This window comes from Telopea speciosissima, chromosome 9 (assembly GCF_018873765.1).
Source record: "Telopea speciosissima isolate NSW1024214 ecotype Mountain lineage chromosome 9, Tspe_v1, whole genome shotgun sequence".
Classification (NCBI taxonomy): domain Eukaryota; kingdom Viridiplantae; phylum Streptophyta; class Magnoliopsida; order Proteales; family Proteaceae; genus Telopea; species Telopea speciosissima.
The window spans coordinates 2,016,946-2,041,620 of NC_057924.1; the positions used below are offsets into that span (position 1 = coordinate 2,016,946).

Sequence of the window (24,675 nt, forward strand, 5' to 3'; positions counted from 1 at the left end):
AGTCGATTTAGCATTCTTGGATGATAAAAATAGGTTGTTTTTATCGTCAAAGAATGCAAAATCGACCTAGAATGCATTCCAAGAATGTATACCAAACACAGTCTTAGATTCACTATACAGGTAAGAGAGGTGCTTGTTTGCTGCAAAAGATCAAATCTTCCTCTCAAATTTATCAAGCTTCTTCACTCTTTGCATGGACCCAATTAATAGCGTGAAGAAAACACCTGCAAATTATTTTGGGGGTAGAAGAGGGGAGAATAGTTCGTTACGATCTACCATCAGAGAAATAGTTAATTTGGTACTGAATTCTTAACTAGAAAACACTTTTGAGTGAAAAAAAAAACAAAAACCAGATAAAACTTACCAGCCCCAATGAAAGATCCATTCGCTATTACTTGGCTACCTTGGCTGCTAACCGTGATCCCAATATTTAGCAGGGTTGCACCAAAAACTGTATAAATAGTAGCCATTTCAAGTACGGTTGCCTTTCGAGCAGCTCTTTCTGACTGATGAACAATGACTTTGAAAGTATCAGATAAATTACGTTGTGAGAGAAAAACTAAAGTAAAAATTACAGTATGAAACACAATGATCTAGAACAGTAAGTTTGAATATGAGAAACTGTCAAAACAGCCCCTCCCAGTCAGCTTTTGTTTATTTGTTTTGGAAAATTTTCAATAAAACATTGTTACATTGCTACACATGCAAGATCTAAACGTCTTCATCTGGTCTTCTGTCACCAGTCACCTTATGGGTCAAGGCACACAGGCCTAAAACCCGAGTCTTGGTGCTCACCTTGGCACTTTGGTAACAGTGGCTGGCCATCACCTTGCCTTGGCACCCTAATAACTTTGGTCACCATGAGTCCCTTTGTCAACTCTGAACGAGCCCATTGTACAAATCTTCCATTACTAAAAGGTTTGACGAGGGATCTGAACCTCATTGCTTATGCAGAGTGGGAAGGAGTCACAAAGGAGATCTTGGATTCAGGATTTATAATTGAATTCTACCAGAAAAATTCCACACTTGACTTTGTCAGTCAACCAGATTTTATACGATTATACTATTTTCAGTCAAAACTACCATTCTATTTGTTCAACATTAATCAATAAATTGAGAAGTCTAAATTACCTCAAGTACCCTCACTCGGAGTTTTAAATCTCCGGACTCAAGTTGTTTAACAAATTCCTCTATACGCTGGACTTTGTATGGCATGGACATGGTGTACATTCTGGCCTGCAATTAAACATAAAACAGTAATTGTACAGACATCTTAGTGAAAACACGGACAAAAAAAGCAATAAATAAGAAGAGTCACGGATCTTTTGGAACTGGGGCTACAAAATTTGTATGGTCTGGGGACCCAATAACTAAATATTTGTTTTCTCTTCAGAGGATCAGAACTTAAAGTGGGATGGATCCATCCAACAAGATTCTATACACCAAGAACAGGGCTAATAAATTTGATTTTGAGCATCCGGAGTGTGCATTAATTGTGGGAGCTTCAAAAAGCTTTAGTAATTTCTCTTTTTCTTGACAATTCAAACAAATGAAGCAGATATGTATTGTCGGTATTTCTTATTAGAGCTGATTTGCCACCTGCTATGGTAAGTCCTGATCCTTTTCACTAGACATGTTACACCTGGTATGTTACCAAACTATTCCATGGATCTGGTCAGAAACTCAGAACCCAAGCTATTTGCAAACTCTAATATATTTTTCAAATGAAAATAAGGATTGTATTAATAATTAAATATCTGTGATGTTTCTCCCATGCTGTACATCTTAAGCTAACAAAACAAAGTTGTGGTTAAGAACAATGATATGGAATTTACACATTTTAGAGAGAATAAGAAATAATCCTGATAGATGATACAACAACAGCCACACATTAAGAAATAATTTAAGTGCAGACTCGACCTGCAAAAGCCAGGCTGAGACGCCTGATAAAGAACGGAGTTATAAATAGAAGGAACAATCCAAAATGATCGGGAAGCCAGTGCAACAAGTAAAGTGAAGGAGCCAGGGAAAGATTAAGACCTTGTTGTGGCATTCTAATGATCATAATCCTTCTCATGGTGCTATTCACATTCATTCATCAACCCGCCCCTTCTGTGGCTTTGACAGAATAACTTGAACAGAGCAGAGCTAAGCTTTCACCAATAGAGCTATACTAGTAAGTGATAGAGAAAGGTTTTCAAAACCGGCTGGGCTATCAATAAGCAGAATTCTTATCAAACATCAGCCCCAACTTGTTAGTCATTTATAGTAGTGAATTACACCCTTTCTCATAAAGAAATGAAAGAGGAAGTCATTGCTAGTAGTAACAACTTGTCAGGATCCATTGGTTCATATAGAATCCATGTCCTAGGCGTATCAATCATTGTTTTTGCTAAGCAATGGGTTCACCCCCGAAACAAAGGGGGTACCAACTAACAGCTGAGTCCTCTCCAAACCGCAGGACATAGTTGTCCATCATACGGCTCACCAACTTCACTTGCCTCTATGAGGAGCTTGCTCTGATTGAAAGGAAATAAGACGGTTACTTACAAGGATGGGTAGAAGCCGGCAGAGTCCACCATATAAAGAAGCCGGCTTTTTATGCCCTTTAAGTATATGCTGTAGGTGGATGACATATGTTTCTTTGTGAATCAACTTGGGTTGTTTTTTCCTTTTACAATCTTGATAATGATCTGCATAATGGTTGACAATTGGTGGATATATGAAGGATACTATCATACAAAAGCAATACTTTGGGAGTTCAGGTTCCTTTACCAACCCCTCATGTTTGTTGCATTTGTTCCTGCTTCAGTCTCCCAGCCAGCATACTGTTAGATATTGTACATGATCTATACCATGTTGTATTATGATGTGAATGTAATAGAAACCTCACCTGAAGTTTGAATAGGAACAGTAGGCCAACTAAGGAAACAAGGATGGACCAGTTTGACCCAGATTTGCTCTATGAGTAGTTACACGGTTACACCAGATAACGGATAAATTAAATTTTAAATTATAGAAACTCCCATAGGCAAAATCCAAAGGTACACATTAAATATGGTACACATTTTAGACATTGCCTATACAAAGGTTTGAATTAGAGATTTTAATAATTCCTCATACTTCACATAGGGTAATATTAAATGTTTTCATCCTTTTTTTGGTAACATAGTACCATGTAGACTTAATAGATATATGACTCATATTAATGTTGTCCTATATAGGTAAGGCCTAATAAGAGCCAGGTAAGATCAGAGTTCTGGAACTGTTTGCTAATTAGGCAGATTTGGGGCTGTTTAGGATAAAACTAGGGTTAGGTTTAGGAATTTGGGTAAGGATTGTATATGGTTTTAGTATGCAGGTTTAGGGGATTATTATGATATAAAGAAAATAGGATTTGGATAGGTTTAGAAATTCTGCAAATCTAGGGTTAGGGTTTGGGTTTTGGTTTTAGGTTCTAGGCTGTAAACTAGGGTTTAGAGTGGGGTTTTGAGGCTGGGTTTCTGGTTGAGTGTAGCTGGCAGTGGGGGAATGGTTCGATCAGAATTTAGAGGTGTTCTGATGGTTAAATAGGTATGGACAGAATTTAGAATGTTTTTAGGGTTTTTGGGTTTTGTGGGAGATGAGGGGAATTAGGGTTTAGATGGTCAGATTGGGTTCAAAGTTGGATCGAGTGTAGAAGGGAGAGGGAGAGATGTCTGCTGAAAGTTTGGGACAGAACTGATGGTTGGAAGGTGGTTGCTTGAATTTCAAGCTATGGATCGAATGGGGGGAAGTTGCAGGTTTAATGGAGGCTAGGGTTTGATGGTTAGAAGGGGGTTGGATGTGGTCTAATGAAGGGAATGCTGGGCAGATTGTGAAGGCTAGGGTTGGAGGATTTGAAGAAGAAGGTAATTGCAGAATTAAATAAACTACTTACTTGAATAACACTGATCTCCAACAGTAGCAGATTGAAGAAGAGCTAAGAGAGGACCTCCTGATCTACAAGATGCAAGGAGTCACTGGGGATTCCAGTCCTTCAATCCTTGATATGACTCACAAGGGGGGGGGTCTTGATATGACTCACAAGACTGGATCTCATAGGAGAGAATAGCAGCAACAAAGGCAGCAAGCATAAAGCTGAGTTTTATTAATCAAATTCGTATCTAATGCTGGCCTCCCTTACAAACTTATATAGAAGACTCAAAAATAGACTTAAACACTAAAAAGGAATGGCCTAACCCTATCCCTAACCTATTAGGTAACTTAAACTGACTAGGAAACTAGAATACTAAAGGAAATAAACTCAAAACATGGCTGGACTTATAGAGTCCTAAATCCAACTTACATCACAGACTACTGTTGTCACATGACCACTTACCAGTTGTCTCATGACCACTTAACCAAGTCACATGATCACTTAAATTGAATGCAACCAATTTGAACCAGTTCAATTAAAAAATATAAAAATAAATTACGTATTGGGCTAATCCCGTATGCAACCTATATACCCCTAGTTTAGGCTCATTAAAGTGGCCTAATACATAGAAAACCCTTGGGAACAAAGGCCCAACATGTATATAACCCAACCCTAGGCCTATTTCAAAAGAAATACGCCAATTTCTATGATAAACCTGCATCACATATAGTTAAGATGAATTGTATGCCGATTTTTAACTTAGCATGTATTTATCCTCACAAATGCCTATGCACAAGTCTCATGCAGAAGAAGAAAAAATGTTGCATTTTGTGCATGAACCCTAGCACTTCACACATGCATTGCACACTTTTTGCTACACAATCAAACTTCATCCTATGTACCCTATCTTCTATCTAGATCTACAACAGATTAAAAATCTTCACACGTCTCACTCACTTCCTTACAGGAAAAATGTTTTTTGACCTAGCATAATGGGATTCTAGTTCAGTCCTTCCAACAAAATCAGAATCCTCAATAGACAAGCAATAAAAAGAGAATACTAACTGAATACGAATATAAATGACAAAAGTACTGTATATGTGAAGCTCCGTCATAGGAAAATTTTCATCATAGAATTATCATCTATCAACTGTCATATATTTTCACCATAATATGAAAGGAACTAATATCTACTATAACAGCCATCCATTGCTTAAAAAAATCTAGACAGTAATTTGAAAGAAAAGGAACAAGTGGAAAAAGAAGTACATCATTGGCTTGTCTCCTTATCTCCTTCACAAGTTGTGTTCTAGACCGCTGCTTCTCTTTTAATTCTAATAACTCCTGTAATTTGCCAAAATATTAGAGGTAGATTTCTTTGGAAACTAATGTTCCTTAACTTAGGGAAAAGGTAAGTATCTTGTTTGTCAAATAACACACATTTACCTGTGCATAAGGTGCAGCAATCTTCACAAAGGAAAAATTCGGGTCTAGCGTGTAACCAATTCCTGGACCAATCATAAGAACCCAAATAAGTGCCAAGGCTTGATATTTAAGAACCCAAATCCTGCTGATCCTTTTCTTCCTGATTGTGACCTCTAAATTGTTTGATTTTTATCAGTCAAGTAATAATTGCTTAAGCACTTAATAGTCCAGATCCTCTGCTACTGAATTGCAGGGATTATTTCATAAGCCCAATCATAAACTTGATAAAAGCATCTATTGGTATTTTAGGAAATACGACTGACTATCAGAAGACTTTGCCTAGGAGTATTTAATTAGAACTCTAAGGATGCCTTGGCTTCCTCATGAATCGCTCAGAGGGATTATCCAGATACTGCATCACAAAGGATCTGCATCCAATCCTACCAGCACCAAATATTTAAGCAGTCCAGGATACAGATAAATAAATGAAATGGGTACATATGCATGGCATAGTCGTAAGTTCAACTCATTCATTATTCAAATGGATGCAACTTTTTCACTTCTTAAACCTCCATCAAACAATGTAAATTTTCAAATATAGAACTAATGGGGTTTCAAGGTCACCGAAGAATTAGGGTTCAGAAGTCCCAGAGAAATCCAGAATCGCATGAAAGTAAGGAACAGATTTAGGATAAAACTTGTTAATGCAGTCAAAACAGATCAGATGAGAAAGACCTTCTGGTCGAGTACTCTAAACAGGCAGTATAATAATCCAGGAAAGTTTGGAAGTAATATTAAGGTTAGATTTAGAAATATTGAGGAATTTGACTGCAAATAGAAAACTTGAAAACCAAGGGCAAACAGTAGATTCGATGGCAAGGCCTTTGGGTTTCAAAACAGAATCAAATACTAATCTGATTTAGTGATTAAACATTTAAACATAATTATGAATCTTTAAACAGAAGCAGGAATCAAATTCAAGAGATCAGCAATCAATTGGAGAATTGAACACAAACAGAAATTGAAACTGATGACTAGGTAAGCAATTTGACAGCAAGTTTCAGCATATTTTAAGGAAAGATTAACTCAAAGATATGAACCATTATTAATCAGAAGCAGAAACAGAAATTAATAACAGAAACAGAATCGCAGAACTTAAGAATTAGAGAGATCTGACCTATATTTTGATTGGAGAGGAGAATGGAGATTGGAAAGATAAAATATTCAGGAATCCACCTGAACACAATCTAGAATCCACCAGATCCTTGCAGAATCCATAGCAGAAAACAACTACTGAATCCACAGATGCCCCCTTGAAATTTACAGACCATGGTTGCAGCCAAAGCTTTCTTCATTCACAAAATCGATGGGGGGCTGTTAAGCCTTTACATGCTTATATAAAAATTCCGTAAACTGATTTAAACACTGAAAAGGAAAAGCTGGACCCTATACTGACCACACAAGGGATAAAATAAATACAGAAACAAAGACTGAGAGGTGTTACCTTATAGTAAGAAAGCGGCCTTTCAGTCTTTAACAGTTTGCTTCAAAAGTCTATTCAAGGTATCCTTTTTTTCCCCTAATAATAGTTTTCATTAATATAGCGTTTCGGCGGGAAATCACTAAGTTGGTTAGAGTCCTGGTCCGCCACGCCAGAAGTCACGGGTTCGAACCCCTCCTGGTGGAATATAGGCAAATCGTGCTTGAGGGTCAGTGGTTTGGTTGACCACCAACACCATTTGTTGATGATTAAAATGATCCATCAGATACAAGTGATCCTCCCTTTCTTTATAGAAAGACTACGTGACTTCATAGCGAGTGAGACGGTCAGCGGGTGAGGGTCAGCTAGTGAAGAAACATATGAATGATTGAATGCCAGAATGCCTGAATGCCTGACCGAATGGATGAATACCCCTCAGGGTGGAAGAGTAAGAACACCTTTAACCTGAAGCAGTAACACACGATGCCCGCAGACCAATTTACGATGTCTCCGTCGCTGACGTTCGTCAAGCAAATCACGTGGTTAGTCATTAACAGAGGTGAGCCAGTTCATCAGTTTGAGCGCCAGCCCAACAAGCTTACCTTTCTATTTTAAAAAAGGAAAATGGATTTTTTTATAGAGAGAGAGTAAAGGGAAGGAGTTGGACCAAGGATAGGATACGATAGACGACCCGCATAAGGGCTAGGTTGAGAACAATGTAGAGCGGTGAACTGATTCGAGTGTAATGAGTCACATCACCATTAATAAATCGGAAATCGAATAAATAAAGCTCACTTTGACCAATCCCATGATGCTTCTAGCAGGCTTCATCACAGGACCTCTTGATGCGTTAACTAGAGATCGAGATGCTTTGAGCATTACTTCGGCCTATTAGTAACACATCAGACAAGGAATTTCTCCTAAACCCCAGCTTGCTTGCTCGGCTGAACGAATGAGCCTGAACCTCGAAGTGTGAAGCGATCTCATACTAAACGAAACAACTAACCCTTATTAGAGCAAAGGCGAGGCGTCTTTAGCCTTTATCTTTATTAGTAGTAAGTATAGTAGGGTCGTTGCTTGTTTAATAAAGCACTAACATGCATCCAAGAATCAATGGATGAGCCCCTATTCGAGTGGCGTGATTAGTTTAGTTCAATCAATGGATTGAAAGTGAATCAAGTCCACAGGCCAAGTCATCCATCAATTGAAACATAGAAGTTGAGTGCATTTCGACAAGCGAGTCGTCAATAGTGTTTTGAATCACATTGCCCATGGATAAAGACCGTTTCAACATAAAAAACAACCAAAACCAAAGTAGTGTTAGCGGATTCGGAATTGTAACCAAGCATCCCCATTGGTTCTATACCCGATTCATAACTAGAGGACGAAGCCGATAATGGAGACTTCGTCCCACCAGTCGAAAAGGAAGGAATATGGCAAGCTAGGAAGAGGCAGGTTATGTTGTCAGTGTAGAAAGAGAATCTTCTCATTCAAAAATTGCCTTTTTTTAGCCCACTCTCTTTTTACATAGCCAACTAGTTGGTATACCCTCCCTTGATGCTGACCTGATAGAAGCCAAGACATTGTTGTAGTTGACGTTACAGCTGGATCGGTTCATGCTTTGGCGAGCAAGCACTAAAGCTCGCTCTAGGCTGGCATTGAGTAGTACCATACATTATCCCCTTATAATAGTGAAACACAACAAGGCTTGACGTGAAGCACAAAAGTGCTTTAAGGAACATTAATCAGGCTTTGAAGGTCACACAAGAAGATTCGACCGACAAAAAATGTAGGAATTAGTGAGTGCTGAAAAATGAACTTTTCTTTCTAAGTGAAGAGCAGGAAGCTCTCGGAGCTTGCATCTATCTTGAGTTGCTCCCTCAAGCGATCTATACCTAGTTTTGTGACATTGAGTTTGCTCTATTTGGGGGAAGGGGGGGAAATGTTCTTTGGAATGACTTGGAGTAGAGGCGGTAAATAGGGTTGAAAATGAAAGTCGCCAAAAACTGGCGGAATGCTCTCGAAACCAATTCATTTGAGTGAGACAGAGGACAGTGAAATTCTGTGTGCATGGCTGAAATCTGGAGATCTAAGAAGAAACGCCAAAATCGAAGGCAGCTCTCTGGGTCCCTACTGACGCCGGGGTGCGAAAGCATGGGGAGCGAACAGGATTAGATACCCTGGTAGTCCATGCCATAAACAATGAGTGTTTGCCCTAGGTCTACGCAGATCAGGGGCCCAGCTAACGCGTGAAATACTCCACCTGGGGAGTACGGTCATAAGACCAAAACTCAAAGGAATTGACAGGGGCCTGCACAAGTGGTGGAGCATGCGATTTGATTCGATACAGTGCGCAAAACCTTACCAGCCCTTGACATATGAATAACAAAACCTGTCCTTAAATGGATGGTACTGAAGTTCATACTGCCTAAACTCTTGAGCCATGGGCTGTGTTGGATAGTCCTTCCTTGACTCAAATACTAAAATAATAAAGAAAACAAACTATATCCATTACTCCTATTCCAGCCTGTTAATAACAATTCAATAAAACCCAACCTGACCAGAAATTCCTCCCCATCAACCAGTTATTTGGGAGTCCTAAACTGGCTTAGCCACTTAAGTAATAAGAGAAATAACAAAATAAAATAAGACCCCACGACTGGACTAGACTTGAGCTAGAGTTGTTTGAACAAATTTTGGCCAGGCTAGGCCCAGAAGAATGTATCCTGGTTCTGGCCGCATGCCTTCTTTTTCTTCCTGGCACTACTGCTGGTGCCCAAATACTGCATCATAGTCAGTCCAAGGGCTGGCCAAATTAATGGTCAAGATCATTGCAAATGGTGCATGGTTTCAGACATCAAACCAGAAAGTCACATTTGGGCTGGTTTTGACTATGTAAAAAAGTGGTATCCCCCAACATAACAGATATAAAACCTATGCATGCATGTATCCCATAACTTCAAATAAAAACCAGAAACACATTCAAATTTATGTTCAATATTCAGAGACAAAGGTAGAATTGCACCTTCGAGTGTTATAAAAGCCTTCATTACAAAGGTAAATGTGGAGGGGAAGAGGACTGGCTGATCTGTAGCTATTGCAAACAAATCCTGCAGAGAAAACGACACCAATTATGCATCTTTATGGACAATAGTATGGGCCATTTAAATGATCAAGGATAAAATCAGAAAATAACTATCTCATGTTTTCCATGACTGGCAATTCAATGAAAATATACTGATAGATTGATTGTATTCTTATGTTTTTTCAGTGCTTGCTCACTACAGTTATCCACAAATACAAGAAATTATCTCATAAACAAAAGATGCACGAATTTGTAAAATGTTATCCTATTCTCTTCTCTGTCTTATGGTTTCCATCAATAAGAAGTAGAGATTCTACTTAATAAGGTTCTCTGTCCCAATTAAATGGCAAAAGCAACCAAGCCATGAAAAATTTAATGACCTTATAACATATATATGACACTGAGTTTATTTTTCAAATATTAAATCAGGTTTAATAAAATTGGTCTCTGCTGATAAAATTTTTATTTGAGTTTCACCTAGGTGTTCCAGCTCAACACTACAACCTCTGTAAATGGAAATCTTAACAAGTGGGAAATAGTTTATGAAAACTAAGAAAGCAAGTCCCAACTCTGATCTGTTTATTAGTATTAAACGGACATACAGAAACATCAGTGCATCAGTTTTCAAATTAATCCTAACTTATATTCTGATGCCAAAGTGGTATGCTTAAATCTTGCATACCTCACCAATTGAGGCCAAAGTTTGCTGCTGATCTGGTGTCTGACTTAATAAATTGTCCAAGAAAAACTGCACAGACCTCCTCACCTGCATTATATTGAAAATATTTGTTAGAAACAGACACAGGAGTGGGGATGACTCATCACCCACATTTGCGCAGAAAACTACAAAACTTAAATTCCATTTTGATTCTTCTTTTGAATTCAATAGATGAATGTCAAAATAGCATACCGATGACATGTCTCCAGTGGGCTGGAGTGCTTCAAGATCTATCAGGCTTAACATTACCTGCATAGTGGAAGCTCATTAGATGAACTCAATACAGCAAGTCAACTTTATTGTGCTTCATTTTTGGTAGGTAAATGATGGATGTCTCATTTCAAAGTATGCATCTCTTTTCTTTTATTTTTTTTTTATTTTTTTTTTCGGGGGAGGGGGAGGCAATATTCAAAGTATGCATCTCATGTGAATGATGATGGGGTCATTTCTTAATATATAAAGGTAATATAAAAAAATATATATAATATATGCACAAAATCTGAGGGAATAATCAGATTGATGCACAAAAACTGAAAATCCAGATTAAGGATCTCAGCTGCAAGCAGACCCAATAATCAAATCTGAGATAAAGGAAGCAACTGTGCTGTTAGGGAAAAAATCAGATTGATGGAAGGGGAGGGAAGAGAGATGAGATCGATCTTCTTGGAAAGAAGAAGAGAGAAGATGAGAACAGAAGAGAAGAGAAGAAATCAGGTTTGGGATACCAATCCCGTATGCATTACTCAACAGCACCAAAACTCTTTAAAAAAAAAAACTCATATTCATTACTCAAATCATCTCTAATTGATGGGGGGTGTATTACATATATATAGACCTTCTAAAATTCCTAATTTGACTCATAAAAGGACTCTTAATCACTCTAATACACTCAATAATAAAGTAAATAAATTCATCACAGAATTCTATCTAGCGATTAAATATCCTAATCTATGGCCAGATTTGGTATGATTTCTAATTCAATTTCGGATTTATTTCATGGAATAGTGAACAAATAGATTTTCGGTCAATAATTGAAACTGTTTTGGTTGTATCAATATGAAAATTTTCAAGAATAAAAAAATCCATTTGGTAGTTCAATTTCTGAAAATAGATTCTGAATATTTCTTGGGAGTGGTGGTGGTGGCGGCGGCGTAGTGGTGGTAGTGCGGAAGTGGCTGTGGTGACAATGGTGGTGGTGGCGGTGGTAGCAATGGAGGCGGCATGGTGGTGGTGAGACCATTAAGAGAAGAAGGGTGGTGTTTTATTTTTAACATGAAATTACCACTTTACCCATCAAATTAATAACCATGTGCTCATTAAAGAACAAGAGTGAAATCAAATGAAATAGAAATTTTGAAACAGCTCCTCAGCTATTTGAAAATTTCTATTCCACTTGATTTCTATTTCACTCAAATAAGATGCAAAAAATCAAACCAAACATTTTTGAAATAGAAATCACCCCCTGAAATTGAAATAGAAATCATACCAAATCAGGCCAAACTCAAACACTCAATTTAACTACTAATCCTGTGTACTAACATTATCCCCACTTTATGAGCTTATAAATTAGGCCCATTACATCAATAAACCCAAAAATAAGAAGCCCAAGGTCTATAAAACACAACCATAGGCCAAAATAAAGTCTTCTGAGGCCCAATTGGAAAATCTTAACTGTATCACTACCAATGTGCTACTGTAAAGTTTCCAAGTTTCCTAAGAATGACATGATGGATGCCTAATACAACAACGGTGTGTCCAAGTCCAGATGATTTTCCAGTATATTTAATGCTTCAAATAAAGTTAATTTCATTCCATTTACCCTGGATTTCAATCTTAGAGTTGAAATCCTTAGAAATTTGGTTCAGAACAAATAAACTCGTTTTATTAACACTAATTGATATGGTTCAGTGGTCACAATTAGCCATCATGAATTTAAGGCTATGCTAAACATGTTTCAAATATTAAGTGCAAATAATCTTGAGAATTAAGCAGTTATAGATGATGTCATATATCTGTCTAATGAGTACCCACAACGAACATATATGTAAGGATGAAATCCAAGACATAACTATCAGAGATTCACAAATATTGACTGTGTAAGATATTAATTGGCTACACATTCTGATGATCAATTTGTTAGAGTGAAGAATAAACCTTTTTTGCATCCTTTTCATAAAATGCATAGAAAAGATTGAGCAGTCTTTTCTGGGTGAAAGATTTTATCTCCCCCATCATGCCAAAATCATAGTAAATGAGTGATCCATCCACATCAATAGCAAGATTTCCAGGATGAGGATCCGCATGAAAGAAGCCAGTTTTTAGTATCTGAATTAGCACCACATAACAGCGTTAATGCAAAACAATAGTACCCGTTGGATAATCTAATCAAAACATGATTAAAATTTTTAACAGAAGAGTCGAAATCGCTAATTCATGTTTTTTTTTTTATTCCAGTTGTTCAAAACAGTAAACATATTATATATATCAGGCAACTAGATAAGTATTCCATTAGTTCAATTTGATTGAAATACAGAAGCTAAGGTTTGCAACCTGAATTAAATATGCTTCAATTGCACGTGAAGAAATTTGAGTACGATCATAGCCCTGCGCATCTATCACTTCCAAATTGTTGATTTTGACACCTGTTCACAGAAAGAAAAAAAAAAAAAAAACTATAACTTTCAACAGAACATCTATGCCACAAACTAAAGCATACGGTTTATGATTCATAGTAGTACTGAGTCTAACCTGGAACATACTCCAATGTCAATACCTTTGTAGCAGTGTAATCCCAAAACACCAGCTACAACAGAAAAGAAAAAGTCACCATAAGATTCACAAAACTATTTGAAAAGTAACTTTCTGTTTACTAACAAGACAAACACATCCAAGGAATTCTAATTCAAAAGACCAGATAAAACAAGAAGGAACAACTGAAATTTATGATGGTCTTGTAGCAGGTAACATACAGGTACACGAACACACTTTATGTTTCGGAAATCCCGGCGGAACCGATCAGCATTTCTACCCTCATTTATATAATCGATTTCTTGATACAAAATCCTGAAATTCACAAAAACACAATTTTATTTATCACATTTCAGATAAACAAGCACATCATTTTCCAGTATGATATTCTGAGCTAGTTTGAAATTAAAAGGCAAGAAAGTCCAATGCACAAAAGTACCAGAAATGTCTATTGAAATTTGAATCAATTTGTCAAGAAGCAATCGAAGAAACATGAAAACATCCCCTAACTGTGAAACAAGTACAACGTCCACAAACTTCAATTACTTAAGTCAACTTTTTCTAACTTCTGAATTAAATTAGTTTTCAGGACAGTTAATTTTGGAACTAAAGAGTAATAATTAACCACACCAAAAATTACTTTGCTTTCGTCTGTTCAATTAGTTACACTTTCCAGCACAGTTAGAAACCAAAGGGCTTTACTCTTAACAAAATATAAAAAACCCCCCCCCCCCCCCCCCCCCCCCCCCCCCCCCCCCCCCCCCCCCCCCCCCCCCCCCCCCCCCCCCCCCCCCCCCCCCCCCCCCCCCCCCCCCCCCCCCCCCCCCCCCCCCCCCCCCCCCCACTCCCCCCCCCCCCCCCCCCCCCCCTCCCCCCCCCCCCCCCCCCCCCCCCCCCCCCCCCCCCCCCCCCCCCCCCCCCCCCCCCCCCCCCCCCCCCCCCCCCCCCCCCCCCCCCCCCCCCCCCCCCCCCCCCCCCCCCACCCCACACAAACCACCCCCCCCCCCCCCCCCCCCCCCCCCCCCCCCCCCCCCCCCCCCCCCAAAAAAAAAAAAAAAAAAAAAAAAAAAAAAAAAAAAACCAACAAACCCAAAAAAAACAAAAAAAAAAAAAAAAAAAAAAAAAAAAAAAAAAAAAAAAAAAAAAAAAAAAAAAAAAAAAAAAAAAAAAAAAAAAAAAACCACCAAAAAAAAAAAAAAAAAAAAAAAAAAAAAAAAAAAAAAAAAAAAAAAAAAAAAAAAAAAAAAAAAAAAAAAAAAAAAAAAAAAAAAAAAAAAAAAAAAAAAAAAAAAAAAAAAAAAAAAAACAAACAAAAAAACTCTTATTGTCACAATTCTTAGTAAATAATACAAAATGAAGTAATGAAGAAAAAAAGACAAATTGAAGGTGCCGATTGCACCAGCAGTAAGGACCTTGGATTGTTGTGGCCAGGTCTTGGGATCAAATTCCGCTTTCTCCCTTCTCCTTCTAATCATAAAACCACACACTTCTCCAAAATGGGGGGAAAAAAGACAGAGATAAGAGGAAGAGCCTAATTTCTTACCACTATATTCCGCTGTTTTCTTTTTTGTTCTTTTTTCCAAGTCTCAACCATCACAAATTGGAGGATTCAAGTATCACCAACATAAGTGGAGCTCATTTGAGCTGAATGGCCAACACAATTTTGTCTTTGAGTTGTTCTGGCCCTTAAGAATGGGCCTAACTACCCCCCCCCAAAGGTGGAAGCTTCTTGGGTTTGTTTGTGTAAACTTCCTCCGGATGCTCAACAGTTCTCCGTACCTTTTGCAATATATATTAAAGAAATATATTTCATTTAGAAAGGATGGGACCGACACAAATTCTGAAGTTCAACCACCTCAAAACAATTTCCTTCTTTTCATTTAAGGACATATTTCTACTGACAGCATTCAACAAAATTGACAAACAGCTATGTGTTCTATGAGGATTGGAGTTTTGGTAAGAACAATGAAATCAATATTCTTAAAATCAATGAGAAAGAGTAGAAGAGGACCTTGGTGCAATGGTAAGCTTGCTCCATTGTGACCAAGTACATTATGACCCTCCCCAGACCCTGTAGTGGCGGGAGCCAAAGGACTAAAAGACGAATTGCATTTCCATGATAAAGATGGTACTTGAATTAAAAATAAAAGAAACGACCAAACAGTCCAAACCATTCCTTAATACTTACGTGGCACATTCTTCATATATACCGATCCAATCCCTTGTAAGACCTCCAAATGTTTCACTTCTCTGAAAATACTCTGCAATTAGTTTCAGATTTCCTGAAAACAGGTGCAAACCAATTCAAATGAAAATTTTAGGACCAGAAATAAAAAGTTCAGTAAAAATGTGAAAACAAAAAAAATTGTGGATATAATTTTTGAGTAAACAGCACACCTAAATAAGCAACTGATGAGCCAAATGGGGAGTAGTTAAATATACATTCAAACTCATGTAAGTTAAAAGTAGCAGCAACAGAAACATGATGTATACATGCACAAATACATAAGAGTATTCTTCAGCAGTTGCAATTGTGTAACTTGTTACATCATTACCATGTAATCACCATGTACTTTACAATGGTTGAAAAATAAAAACAAGATGGGGGAGGGGTTCAAGAAATCTCAATAGCACCAAACATTATATGAAAGCAAAATGGCATCTCTATTTATCCCAAAAAAAAATAAAGTTCAATACAATGGGGTCTACTTCTGGATAACACAAGGCTGAATCATCAGTTGGGATATATATTCCCCCTTTGATATGCAATGAAACTTTACTAAAACCACAGAATTAGCTAATTATTACAAATTTTCTAAGAGAATTATCATTACAATTAATATTTGAAAACATCAAGCACCAAGTTTGACCATAAGGACCTTGATGCAAGTGCACTACCTTGGACAGAACCAAACCCGTTTAGGAATCCAGATAAAGATGAACCGGTCTGGTTTGAGCTTTGGTTCAATAGTATTATCTTTAACAGGACCATGTTTCTGCTTGGGAGCAAATGGGGCGCAGGCTACACCTAGACACGTGAGGCAGGATAGAGCAGTCATTTCGGTCATTCATTCAGGGGGTGGGCTGGTCATTTTGCCCCACCCCATGTGTCTGGGCGCATCCTCGTCCGGTGGTGAATATTTTCCTTATCTTTAAATAGAAGTTTGTAACCTGAATGGAATAGTTGAGTTATGGTTTGAGAATTTGAGTAGCCCGTGTGGCTAAGTGTGCACTTTTCTGCCCCTCTCCCCACCCCCTTTTTCTTCTTATTCAATTTCCTTTTTTCCCCTCCAACTCTGAAATCCTATCTCAGGATTCTCCCATCTCCTAACGGCCTTTGGTATCAGAGCCGACGGCTCCCCTCACCCTCCTTCCCTTGTGATCTCTCTTCTCCATTGTGATCTTCTTCCTTTTCTTTTTGCAGCGGCTGTGACCGAACGACACCAATAGCAACCCCCACCTCCCTTCGTTCCCACACAAGCCCTGCGTATTGCCCTCCATCTCCCACTCCTGACCTTCGACCCCACTGAAACCCCACCTTTCCCTATCCCTACTTCCATGCTGTTAAAAAAAAGATCCCGAATCCAGCCGTTTTCTTTCCCCTTTTCTGTGAACCTCCCCCACCGTCTTCCCTTTCCCTCTTAGCTCTCCACCTAGTGGAAAAGAAAGAGAGACAGAGAGAGAGAGAGAGAGAGAGAGAAGCGAGAGCGAGGAGCAGAGACTCGAACCGAAAAAAAAAACTCGTACCTGATTCCTCGTCGAGTCCGGATGCTCTCCAGCGCGCATCGAACGGATTGCTCCAGCCGTTCGATGCACGCTGCACTCACTGGTGCTTCCTCGCCGTAGTCGTCGACTCCACCTCCGACGACGAAGCCCTCCATAACTCCATGCGCAGCTGTCTGCCGAGAGCAGGGAATGTTCACATACGTGAACGATTCACAGCCGTTCAGATGGGAATCCATTATGTGAGGATGTTCCATCTGAACGGTTGTGATTAATTATCCCCTATCCTTCTCTCGGCTCACATAACTCTTAATTTCTGTTATTCACCATAATACCCTTGCTCTCAAGCTTAACCCTCTCCGCCAATATGTTACACTAGATTTCTTTTCTGCACTAGTTTGGAATCCACTAATCTATAATTCTTCCATTGTTATCATTAACCCACAACGATCATGGTAAGGGTGTTCACGTGTACCGCACACTACTGTATGTCGATATCGATACTGTATCAGTTTATTTATATCGAATTGTACTAAATAAATTCGGTATGATATTGGTATGAGATACATGTATCCATTTAGTATTTGGTATGGTATTAGCTAATATTGACAAAACAGTAACAAAGCACCATATCGTATCGAATACATGTACCAAACAATACTGAATAGATTTTTTCAGTATGGTATCATTATGAGATACTTGTATGGATTGATATTCGATATGGTATTGGTATGAGGTATATGTGCAGTGTATCGTACCGATACCATACCAAATATTGCATATCGTACCGATTGACACCCTTACATCATGGAGATTGATCGCTACGATTTACATCTTTCGATTAGCAATGCATTCTGTAAATTGCAAATAGAACTTTTGAATTTGAAGACAGGTTTTCAGGAGCTTGCTGAAAGTAATAACACCTTCTATGATAAGGTGTCAAGCATGATACAATCGTTAGAAGGCGGATTAGATGTGAAAGAAAATGTGGACAACGAAAGTGATGATTAAACAGAAGTACACTATCCGATCAAGGTTACAATTGAATAATTAATCGAGGTTCGGTTTCGATTGTGAAACCCCACGATCAGATTCTCATCGAAGAGATGTCGTTTTGTAACGACCATCATAAGATTGTGATGGTTGACCATGAGATGTGTTGGATCATCGCCCCATCAAAGCCAATGTTTGTGGATACCAATCGAGTGGTGCTGATTCTTTCGTTTTACAAAACTTTAGGTTGACTTTTTCTCAACACAGGGGGAATTGATATAGATGCACTATCTTGGGCCGACCCAAACTCGTTTGAGAATCCAAATGGAGATGAACTAGGTCCAATTTGAGTTTTTATTTTGTAGGATATTTTATTTTATGGTCTATCTAGTAATTGGGTCCATTAGGAGTTTGATTTAGTTTGTATTTTCTTTTATTGTTGTTGATGAAGTCGTGGTAAAACTGAAGTTATGATTTTATTTCTATGTCTAAGATTAGAGTCCAAGTTCTATTTCAGTTATAGATTTACAATATGAGTCTTTTAAATTTCATCTTTGAATACAAATTTGTAACCTTCATTTTATTCTAATTGAGTAGTATAGAATGGCTGAGTAATGGTTTGAATAGCCTGTGTAGCTGTGCGTGTGCACTCCCCCCCCCCCCCCTCTCTCTTTCTTCTTATGAGATTTCCTTCTTTCCTCTGCAACTCTGAAATCCTATCTTAGGGTTCTCCCTTCTCTTAATGGCCCTCCACCAGACCAAAACATCATAAAAACTAAATGAACTATGAAATTGAATACAACACATCCAAGTATTTGTTGGAACAAAGCCATAATAAACATTAGGAGCGATGTTCTCTGTGCCGCAGCGCAGCCTGTGCCCAGGCATATGGGGGTGGGCACAATGACCACCCTGCCCCCCCTACACAGACTGCCCATGTGCCTGGGCGTAGGCTACGCTGTAGCACAGAAAACATTCTCCCTAAATATTAACCCTCTAGGCTCTAGCGCCCTCACCAAAAATAGATTATGGAGTGAGTTTTACTATCCCATACAAACATAAGGAACAACAGCACGACCTTTCAAGGAATGAGAATCACTTACGTAAATCAATATCAAAAAGTTTCTTGAGACCAGGCCGCTGAACTTTCACAACCACCTTCTCTCCGTTATGTAAAATGGCGCGATGCACCTAAAGACAAAATTCATAATTCTAGCTCAGCAAAAGGATGAAAAGACCATTGAAAAAAAAGTGATCAACAACTAGTCAAGAAAGTGCATCATCGGATAAAAGTAGCAATCGGATAAGTTCGTCATTTACTTTTTCTTTATTTTATTTTATTTCATAATTCACCCTTCAGATCACAAGGTAGGTCGGATTTGTTAATGTGGGAAATTATATGTTTAAAGTTGTTTTCAAGGTAAGAGTTGTCAAACAATTACTTGCATTGTCTCTTTTAGAATCTGTAACAAAAATTATGTTAGAAAATTGTCAAGCTGAATTATGTCACTTGACAATGTTCTTAAGACCGTAGACACCCCCTATGGTACAATCAAAAATATTGTGAATTGACCTCCAAGATAAAACAACCCATTGGTTCTCCTAGTAATCGCGCACTCAACTACTAGACCCCTTCGATTACTATAGGGTTGTGCTCAAACTAAAAAACACTCACAAGTATGGACTTGTAAAACTCAACAAAATAAAGAGAAGAAAGAACAACATATGCACATGGATGACACATGGGGGAGTTGATTCTGATTCCTAGAGGGACTTGATTAATCTTAAGAGGGATTAATTAAGCTCAAGAGGACATGACTAATCTTAAGGGGGACTTGATTCGTTGATCCCCAAAAACTAAATCCCCCTCTCAATTTATACAGGAGAAGACATTAAGGATCTACTAAAATTGAAGAAAATAAAGCCTAAAGAAGCTTCATAAAGAGACATAAAATGTCTTTAAGCTTTGATGCTTATAAATCTCCTTCTTTTTTTTCCCCACATGTCTGCATAAATTACCCTTGTTCTTTTATCTTAATCGGTAAGCTAGCTAGATTCAAACATGCATGTAGCCCCATGGTTGCAATTTTGTCCATCAACCAGTGGAGCATCAGAGTTGAGTTCAATCCTTGACGCATGTAACAATGAGATAATATTTTCAAAAGGTTTTTAGTATGAAAATGTCAAATAAAAAATTTCATCATATTAAGTATATATACAGTATTAATTAAAAATAGAGCAAACACCTGACCAAGACTGGCTGCAGCAATTGGCCTATCTTCAAACACCTTGAAAAATGCATCAATTGGGCCTCCCAATTCTCTTTCTATGAAATTTCTAGCTTTCTCTGGTGAAAACGCAGGGACTCTATCCTGCATCATATCAGATAAGAGTCATATATATAATACTGATATTCTGGGGGATATGCACTCCAACTGACAAGTCACCAACCAACCAACCGATTAAACGGTTGTTTGCTACTAAACTTTCTGTTTAATATTTTCTTGTAAATTATGTTCGAATAGAGTACCACAAATACCAGGAAGATAAAATACCTGCAACTTGGTGAGTTCATCCACAAACTCTCGTGGAAATAGATCAGACCTAGTTGATGATAACTGTCCAAGTTTGATAAAAGTTGGACCAAGTTGAAGCACACATTCTCGCAACCATGATGCAGTTCTTTGCCTTCTACTTTTCTAGAAGATATATTGAAAAACACATAAATATCAAACTGAAATACAATTTATACAAACCAAGATACAAGGAGATGTGATACATCTTTTCTTTGCCCCTGTAGTGGGGCTTTAGTCCCACATCGGGTGCCTAAGGGCGTCGGGGTCTTCTACTGTCGAGCTGCCCCTACTGCCATGCGTCCCAGACATAGCAAGGTGGTAAAGACCGCCTTAACCCCGCCTAAAAAATCCGTGGATGGGATGTGTGTGTTTTGTATTTATTTGCATTCCGTGGCGTGAAAGGTTGGTTAACCTTTTTGTACTGGCATGTGTGCTTGACAAAAAAAACCAAATTTGTCAGAGACTAAAGTAACGAAATTTACTTGCTTATCTTCTGTGAAGCCTCCAACATATGTCCACTTTGCATTGTCCAAAAGAAGACGAATACGTAGAGAAAGAACAAACGACCACACATCTATACTCCTTTGCCAGGAACTATAATTTTCATTGGCCCAACTGAAACCTTCATCTGAGGCCAGAACTTTCAGTTCCTCTGTAAATGGAAGCTCTTTAAAGCCCCTGATTTTTGGTGCCTTAACCAAAGCTGGACCATTAATGTTTTTCTTAACTATGCTTGCGGCATTCACCCGAAACCTGAAAAACCTATTGCGTTCAGGAATATCATTCTCAAGCTTTAGAGAAGATATTGATCCTGAGAAACCGAGACCATGAGAAGCTAGTATTATGGCCATTGAAAGATCATAAGACCCCTGTAGGTGAACCAACAATATTAAAAAACCATAATAAGAAGTAAAAGATATATAGAACACAAAACAGGAAACACATTAAAATACTTACTCCCTAGACTGAGTATGATTTCTGCAAAACACCTCAAATCCGTCAAACACTTCAACCCTCAGAACATAGAACTGGTTTTATGAGCTTAAATATAAGACTTCAAATCTTGAAATGATCATTGAATGGGAAGGTGTAGGAGCTTATATTAGTGGAGAAAAGTCAATCGTGCATTGTCATTAGTCATTCAATTCGCGTGTACGCAAAGTTTTCTATTGTGTATCACTTCAGTAGCGTATAGCATTTGAAGTTTCGAATCGGGTATCGATCACCTGCAAAATTGGTATGATATCGATACAGTATCTGAAATGATTGCAGAAGCGACAAAGAAATTTAGAGGATTACGTGTAATAGAGAATTTAGTTGTAAGCGTTAGTCCGGATTTCACGGTATTAGAAATATGTATTGCTATCGAAGGCGACCGGTACCGGCCATGAACTAAAACCATGGTAGCTGGTACAACCTACTTATTTGAATTTGAGGGAAGCATATAAAGAGACTTGTGGAATAATGAAAGCCACGGCAACAAGGTTTAAATATGTCGAATCGAACAAGGAGTAACCTCAATCAATTCTTACTCCAATTCAAGTTAATTGGAATCGGTCGAAATCAATCAGAATCAGAATGAATCCAAAACTTTTGATTCTTAGAAATATGAACACATACATAGCTGGCCAGTGGCCACGCCAAAAATGAAAATACAGTGGAGAAAGTAACGTCCCGCGGAGGAACCAAGGCCAGCAAGCGGAGTTTATTAGGCTCCCTGAGATCGCCGTCTCCCTTGCCGGAATCTTCAGATTCAGAGGCCTATCGTTTCAGTTTCCTCCTTCCTTCGTTTTATTGCTTTTATTCTTAAGCAATCTGAGATTTTCTTTGCATTCTCTAGTGCAATTCAGGCGCTTGGTATCCTCAATTAAGTTTGTTTCACTTCCCCAGCAGTGCTTGCAGTTCGATCAAGATCACCATAACTTCAGGGTCTTAATCCACTTCGATCTCAGCCCTTCTCCGCCAGCGACAGTTGAGTTCCAGGTGTGTTGGTATTCTCTAATCTTCCAAAATTCGGTGCAGACCCATCTGGTTTTTCTCTTGTGAAAGGGTGCTATGGGTAAGTCTCTTCACCTCCTATTTTTCATTAATTGCTTGATTTCCACTGGGTAGTCATTTATTAAGCTTGTGTTTTTTTTCCGTGAGATCTCTTATTCCTGGAGTGTATTTTTTAGCCCTTTTATGGGAGTTTCAGATCATGCTCTTTCCTTGGTATCTTCATAATTTATTTCCCTCCGTCTATTTTCCTTATGTCCTCTCCGTTTGCTGTTCCTTGGAAACCTTCTTGCTCAGGCTTTCCTCCTCTCTTCTTTTTCCTCTTTTGTTCGGTGATGGTAGAGACATTGTTAAGCCTTCTTTATCCCCTGTAGCCATCCCCTTCGGTGTGATTGCACCTTTGGTCCGGTCGTGTGCAACAATATTCTCCCCCATGCCATCCTTACCAAACAATTCCTCTCTTTCTCTGTTCTCTCTCCCCGCTTGCGCTGGCTCGAAGGCTTTTACGGAGGAGCTCGCGGCTCAGTTCTACCCAAGCCTCGTTCTCTCTGTTTTGCAAGTCACTCCAGTAGACTTCTCTGGAAAAGCTGTGCAACAAGCAAAAATCAATCTCCAGATCTCACTCAGTGGCTCTCAATCAACTCTTGGTCTACATCAGAATCAACAAGAGGTTTCAAACCTCGTACCTTCCTGCTTGCATCCCAGCCATAGCCCTCCAAAATCAAAGAAGTTTGTGGTATCCTAAGAGTAGCACGATAGCACTGCAAGACTACCCCATTAACCAGGGTTTTTTAAAGACTGGGTACCTCCACATTCTGCCCTAGAAGAAAGCTTTCATGAAAGTACTCCTTGCTGGTGCAGGAAAATCCTCAAAAAATTCAAGGACTGTCGAGCTTTCAGCAATGGTGATCGATTCTGAGGCGTTGGTGACTGGCCGTAAAAAGTCACCAGGGGTAATATGAAGGTTCTAGCTCTCAATTGTCAAGGAATTGGTCGACCCTCGACTAAGCGGGAGATCCGCTAGTTAGTGAATAAGCATAGACCTGTTGTGTGTTTTTTGTCTGAAACTAAAAAGCCCAGCCTTGATCTCCACAGTTTTGGTCGTTCTCTAGCTCTTGATCAGTTCGTATGTACTCCTGTGATTAATGGAGCTGGGGGCATCCTTCTCATGTGGAGTGCTTCTGTCCATGTAACCATTTTGTGGCAAAATGATTGGTGCATTCATGCCGATTTGTTCTTCACTGATATCAATTCTTCTTGGACATTGTCTTTTGTTTATTTGAGCTGTGTGGAGAATGTCAGAAGAATTCAATTCGATTCTTTCACTCATCTTGCAGCTTTCATCCATAATCCGTGGGTTCTAGTTGGAGATTGGAATTCATATCTTGACATTGGGGATAAAATTGGAAGAAAGCAATTAACAAACTCTCAAATGTCAACTTTCAATCATTTCATCAATCTTGCTTGTGTGGCTGAAATTCCCCATATTGGTCTTCATTTTACTTGGGATAACCGTCAATTTGGTGATCGAAGAATTGAAGCCAAATTGGATAGGTATTTTTCAAATGCTGATTGGAGCAGTCTTTATCTTCATGCTTCGGTAATTGTTGAAATTCTGGCGTCGTCTGATCATAAAGCTATTATCTTACAAATCGACAACCAGAAATCCAAGGCAAGACGTCCTTTTCGATTTGAGGCTTTTTGGTTGCTTGAACCAAGGTTTTTAGAAGTGATTACTTCCTCTTGGACTTCTCATTCCTTTTGTGGCTCACCTTGTGGCTCACCTTCTTTCAAGATTTGAAATGTAAACTTAAATCTACTCAAAGTGCTTTGAAATATTGGAACAAGTTCCAGGTCGGCAACATATTCAGCAAAATTGAAGAAACTAAGAGTATCCTTAATACAATCTATCAATTTGCTCCTCATCTCAGGAACGACGATTGGTTCCTCAATGAAAAGCGTCATCTGGCTATCCTTAAAAGATTTACTCATCAAGAAGAAATCCTTTGGCAACATAAATCCAGATCTGATTGG

At 38.7% G+C, this 24,675-nt stretch overlaps 1 protein-coding gene across 1 annotated transcript; it reads right to left on the minus strand.

Annotated features, from left to right (window-relative positions):
- Window positions 1–107: 107 nt before the first annotated feature.
- On the minus strand, window positions 108–23,350 carry LOC122640210 (protein ACTIVITY OF BC1 COMPLEX KINASE 7, chloroplastic-like). The gene is made up of 19 exons (XM_043833365.1): window positions 23,328–23,350; window positions 23,174–23,228; window positions 21,129–21,515; window positions 20,626–20,769; window positions 20,317–20,442; window positions 19,174–19,261; window positions 15,543–15,636; window positions 13,576–13,669; window positions 13,355–13,409; window positions 13,157–13,248; window positions 12,761–12,931; window positions 10,799–10,855; window positions 10,571–10,654; window positions 9,829–9,913; window positions 5,345–5,406; window positions 5,168–5,242; window positions 1,132–1,236; window positions 365–506; window positions 108–224 (listed from the first exon to the last, which is right to left on the minus strand). The coding sequence occupies exons 1-19, from the start codon at window positions 23,348–23,350 to the stop codon at window positions 151–153; spliced, it is 2,013 nt and encodes a 670-aa protein (XP_043689300.1). The 3' UTR covers window positions 108–150.
- Window positions 23,351–24,675: the final 1,325 nt, after the last annotated feature.